Consider the following 6,293-nt stretch of genomic DNA (forward strand, 5'->3'; position numbering starts at 1 on the left):
ACGCATAATCAACTAATGATGATATAAGTACCTACCTAGTTGGCTATTGTTATTTTTTGCTAATCGCAGCGTATCCATTGAGAAAATATAACTTCAGTACTGTTGTAAACAAGATCATTATTAAAACGTATATATTATGTATATGGTAATGGAAGTATCTACATTTATATACAGTCAAACAAATGCAAAGTTGCGCCAGTAGAGATAAAATTTGACCTATGTGCCCGAAGCGGGATATGATCATTTAGTGTACGATTTGGTTGAGTGATTGTTAGTGTAATGTGCTAGTGCTCCAAAATGTGGATTTACACATTGATACTTTTCTCTGCATTTGTCATCGGACAAAGTCAAGGTATGTTGCATATTTTTTAAAGAAAATAGGGGTCGATTTATCTTATCTTGTTAGTTAGGTTAGATATCCAGCTATGTGCTGCGTTGCTCTTTGTGTTATTTTAAAAATTGAATAGGTTAGTTTAGTGTCATTTTCAGAGGATATAAAAACAAAATATACTTAATATAATAAATTATGGTAACTCCTAAATACTTTATATCCTAAAATTTTTATGAATACGATACAATTTGCCTATTTCAAGACAACTTAGCTATTCTAAGTTGAAAACTTGTAATTGTTGTTGAAAAGTTGAAAACTTGTAATGGAATAAAATGAAAATTTAAAAACCAAGAATCAGGCGGTTTTCGTGTTGTGTTCTGTATAATATTCGGCGCAAAAAATTTGCTTTGTTTTATTCCCTTACAAGTTAGCCCTTGACTGCGATCTCATTTGGTGGTACGTAAGTGATGATGCTAGCAGGCTAACTTGGAAGGGGTATGGCAGTTTCATTAAACCCACATCCCTTATCGGTTTCTACACGACATAGTACCGAATCGAATCTGGGATCTCCCATTTATAAGTCCATAGAACAGCTCATCATTGCGCCAGGGAGGAAGGACGTCAAAAATGTAAGCACTTCGACTAGTTGTTATACCATACCTAGTCGAAGCAGTCGAAGTAAATCGTCTAAAGTTGGCACACACAAAATGCATATAAACCTGGAGTTGAATTGATGGTTTGCTGTGATGACTATGAATCAGCAGCGAGAACATAAACAAAACATGTGCATGTCCCTATAAATAAGGCGTATTATATTATGTTTAGAATTTATAATTTCGTTCCATTTTATTGGCCATCTACGTATGATACTTTACTTTTGAGTATGAAAATATTATGTATCCATACATACTAATAATATAAATTCGAAATTTACTGTCTGTTTTTTACATTGTCACGCCTGAAGCGCTGAATCGACTTCGACATGCTGGGTTTGGACTATTATTTCCGAAAATTGGGTTTTCCGACACTACGTGTCTGGCAATTCATGACGTGATTTCTAATGCTATTCCGAAGTAAACAACAAAATTACAAGATTTTTACACCTTTGTTACCTGTTATCTCCCAAAGCCACCATGATCCAAACTTCATAGTCACTAATTGGTCCTTCCCATGTTGGGGACAACACGCAGAAAAACTTTTAGCTTTTATAAAATAACGAAGATCTGGCCCTCCCGGGCTCTTAGTCCATAAGCACTTCTGCAAGTTTTATTGCTAGTGGGCACTTGACATTACGTACTTATAATAAAGTAGCTTATGCTCGCGACTTCGTCCGCGTGTAATACACAAACAAACCTCTATTTCACCCCCTTAGGGGTTGAGTTTTAAAAAATCCTTTTTTAGCGGATACCTACGTCATAATAGCTATCCGCATGCCAAAATTTAGCTCGATCCGTGCAGTAGTTTGAGCTGTGCGTTGATAGATCAGTCAGTCACCTTTTCCTTTTATATATTTAAGATAATAATATAATTTTCATTGTTACAAATTTTACAGATGTTACAACAACAACAGCGTCTCCGAATGATCTCGCGAAAAGCGAAGAAAAAATGAGCGAATACATTGTTCAAATTTTGGAGCACTTCAAACAACCGAACCCTGTAGGGATCCCAGGAGCCAAAGTACCAGAGCCTTTACGTGTTCCAGATATGAAACAATCCGTTTCCATTGGAACGCTGTATTTTAAGAATACTGATGTATACGGCATCAGCAAATTTAGAATACTGCACGTCAATGCTGAAATTGGGGCTATGGAGGTAAAAAATATTATATTATGCTAATTAATCTATACACGGTGAAGTTTTAGTGGTTGTCTTCCCGCGGCAGAACGATTAGCCCTCAGTAGTAATATCGAAATTTGGAGTTAATCTTAATAAGTAAAAATGATTTTGTTTTGAAATAATAATAAAAAAAAATCATCAACTTGAAAGTGTGAGAAACTATAGTGACTCACTAGACGTAATGTGAATAGTTATAGTTATAGAATAATCCTACTAGGTAGGTACCTCCACTAGAACCGCGCTGCCAATAAAGTGAAAAAGTTTAGAGCAATATAAACTCTCGCGCGTAGTGATACGGCATAAACTAGCCTGCACGCACGTGGTACTATTGGTTCGAGGTCTCATTCGATTTTTGTTTTTCTCGATTGTAAATTTGACATTTTTGACTTGATATTTTTTATATTCATTAATCGATTGTAATACCATGATGTAAATCTTTTCGCTTCGGGAAAACAACCATTAAAATTTCAGCGTGTATACATCCATACTTATATTATAAATGCGGAAGTCTATCTGTCTGTCTGTCTGCCCGGCCTGCGTTATTTGGTACAGAGATAGCTTGCTCCCGTGGACGGACATAGGCTATTTTTGTCCCAGAAAATCAAAGAGTTCCCACGGGATTTATAAAGTGTGTTTTTTTAACTGGGACAGTATAGGGTAATTCAAAACCATAGGAGATACTGGGAAAGAAAGTAAACTGTCTTAGGAACCTTTAGCTCTCTTTTGTCAAAACAATTTTGGTAAACTTTATATGGTAAGTTAGCTTTATCACGTAGACTCACTCCCAGTATTTCCCGAAATTCCACTCGAACGAAGCCGGGACAGGATAGCTAGTCTATTATAAAATACTTAACACACGTCTTTTCTAAGATAACGCAGTCAGTTAGAAAAACAAATATCCTTTAAATAATGGAATTGTTTATGCATTTAACGACATGTAATGTCGTTTGATCGATCAATTGCCAGAACCAAATGCGTTAGGTACGTGACGCGTTTAGCCAGAAACAATAAATGTAATTTAAAATGTATTAAGTAGTTACCGTAATTAAATTGTTTCTTGGGGATTCTCTTACAGGTTCATGCAGGGCTCGCTATCGATAAGCTTCAAGCTCTTGGAAACTACACCATGTCAACTTGGCTGAACAGAGTACAGGGCCCTTTCACTGTTGACATCACTGGTATTCAAATTACAGCAAAAGCAAATCTAGGTGTAGAACGTGATGGAAAATTAAGAGCCCAAGAAATAAAAATAGACATTTCTTTTAGCACGATTGCAATGAATTTTGAAAACGCTGGTTTCTTTGGTGGCATGTTGCAGGGAATAGTGAATACTCTCGGAACGTTACTCTTTGATTCGATCAAACCGTTTGTTCTCAAAGAAGCTTACACGAAGGCTAGAGAAGAAATAAATAAAAAACTAGATGAAGTTGCAGGAGACATGCAATTTTCAAACTCAATATCTCCATTGGATATGGTGATAGCAGATGTGAGAAAAAAGATTAGAGAAATGGACATGGACCCCTTTAAAGTCAAGGATTATAATGCCACTGCAAGCGTATTTACTGTATCATTAACTCATACATGGATAACTGGACTGTCTTCTGTTCAACGAGTAGGAAATATAACTCTGAAAATGCAGAATAACTCGGTGATTGCTGATTTTGATATCGGAACTCAAAAACTTGAAGGAACGACACAGTGGGAATTATCTGCAATCAGTGGCTTGCTCTCGAGAGCTGGTAGATCTTCATTTTCTGTAGAGTACATTAGTGGGCGGATTATTTTGGCCCAGCCCCTCGATACTAGGAAAAAGCCAGAGTTCGTTGATTTGGATCTTGATATTGGAAACATACAAGTGCGTTTCGACGGAGCTGGAACTTTGGATTATCTTATTGAATTCGTCATAAATATCTTACCAAATCTTTTACGATATCAAATAATAGACGCTTTAGAAAATCCTATCATTGAGAAGGTTCAAGAGGAACTCAATAAATTAAACGTCGAAGACATGATTAAAGCGGAACTTCCTAAGATAGATGAAATGGAAGAAAGTGGATTAAAGCTATCGGCTCTTCTTGTACAAAATAAGAATGAAGAACCATATGATGAAGATGATTTTTTTAATTTTTAGTGATTTTGATACCTAATAAGATCAAATTTTCATTATTTTTGTAGAAAATTTCTGTACAGAGTACAGATTGGTGATATGTATTTATAACAAAAATAAGTAAAGATAATTTATATATTTATCAATAAAACAATTAGGTATAAATCTTGATGATATTCTTCTGAGTCTACGTATTATACGTTGGTCTTTGAGTGTTGTTCGTATCTTACAAAATCAATTGGTGTGTGTTGTTTTAACACACACCCGACAGAATCGATGCTTCTATTCTGAGAATCGCGAAGGATAGTCATATTTTTGTTCTGTAGAAATTACTAGCTTTTCTCCTCGAATTCGTCAGAAGCGTGTGGTTTTATAAAGATCCCGTTGAAAATTCTCAAAAATATTTTTATGGAAGGTCTACATTACTAGTATAAAGTGAAAATAGGTATGTAATAATAATACAAAATGTTTCTCGACACCGCGTTTGGGCTGTACTTTTTAACCGACTTCAAAAAAGAAGGAGGTTCTCAATTCGTCGGAATCTTTTTTTTTAAGTCAGTCAGATACTCTTTTCATATTATACTAGATAAAGCCGGCTGCCTGTGACTTCACCTGGGTATATTTTTATCCATATCCGGAGTGCAAGTTATCAAAAACTATAGGTGTCAAAATTGGTTTAAATGGATAGGCCGTGATTCGTGAAAAGGAAAAGGATAGGCAGACAGACACACTTTTGCTTTTATAATAGAAGTTAGAACTAACGACCCGCCCCGGCTTCGCGCGGGTAGCTTGTTACAATTTTTACAACATAATAGACATATTCAATACGAAATTCCCGATGTAAAAGTTAATAAAAAATAAAGTAATTCTTCCCACGTAACACAATAATTTAGTCGTGCGTCGTCACTCGTCGCCCGTCCCATAGCGCTGATAAGTCGGTTACTGTTAAACCGGTAACTAACGGTTTTTATCTTGAGATTCGTACTTACCTGTTATTTGCTATAAAAGCTTGACCACTAAGAATATTTTATTCTTATTTTAAAATTTTAAATTCAGTTTTTTGAAATTAAAAATGTTATAATGAAACTCTAAAATAAAGTTAAATTAAGGCTCTTGCCACTATAGACATTCCTGCGCTGATTAAGCCGGCAGGCATTAGTCGGCATGATGGCAAGAGACCTGATGGATTTACACTGGTTCCCTGGGAACGGGGACGGGCGCTAATGTGGGATAAAACGAGCGTTGGTCCCGTGTCATATCAGGGAGACAGCATCGAGACCGGGACCCGCAGCATACATAGCTGAAAACGGCAAGCGGCGCAAGTATGCCTCTCTTAAATTCTTATCGAGAGTTACACTTTTGTTCCGTTTGCCGTGGAGACCCTGGGCACATGAGCAGATGTCTATATCTACTCGTGTGCCCTGGAGTCTTAGTACTAAAAATTTTTACGAGACATTTCACCGCGATTAATCCTCATCTGGTGACAGAGGGGCTGGCTCATTTTTTGCGCAATTGCGCATTTCCGCGCTGTAGCCTGGCCGTCCAGCGCGGAAATGCAGCCAGTATTCTTGGCACCATTCCACGCGGGCATGATTTGTATAGTAACTAGATAGGTAGCTTTAAGTGTTATTAACTTAAGCTAGCCTTATCTAATCGAATTAGTGTACAAACAAATCCTACCCGCGTCGAATGGTGCCAAGAACACTCGCTGGCGTTTACTTAGTTTAGTATTTAGAGTTCCGTACCTCAAAAGGAAAAAAGTTCCTGTCTGTCCGTCTGTCTGTCGTGTCTGTCAAGAAAACCTATAGGGTACTTCTAGTTGACCTAGAATCATGAAATTTGGCAGGTAGGTAGGTCTTATATCACAAGTAGGTACAGGAATAAATCCGAAAAACGTGCATTTGTGGTTACACCACACAAAAAAAATAAAAATTTGCGATTATCGAAATATGGATATTAGTTTGAAAACTTCGTTTTTTAATTCAAGAATAATAATAAAAATACCCCAATTTGATTGCA

The 6,293-nt window shown here is 36.6% G+C and overlaps 1 protein-coding gene across 1 annotated transcript; it reads left to right on the forward strand.

Annotated features, from left to right (window-relative positions):
- The first annotated feature begins 63 nt into the window (after positions 1-63).
- Positions 64-6,288, forward strand: LOC117996885 (uncharacterized). The gene is made up of 3 exons (XM_034985024.2): positions 64-352; positions 1,884-2,143; positions 3,243-6,288. Exons 1-3 carry the CDS (start codon positions 298-300, stop codon positions 4,296-4,298), a joined length of 1,371 nt encoding a protein of 456 aa, XP_034840915.1. The 5' UTR covers positions 64-297; the 3' UTR covers positions 4,299-6,288.
- Positions 6,289-6,293: the final 5 nt, after the last annotated feature.

Source organism: Maniola hyperantus, chromosome 4, assembly GCF_902806685.2.
Source record: "Maniola hyperantus chromosome 4, iAphHyp1.2, whole genome shotgun sequence".
In the NCBI taxonomy this organism is placed as follows: Eukaryota; Metazoa; Arthropoda; class Insecta; order Lepidoptera; family Nymphalidae; genus Maniola; species Maniola hyperantus.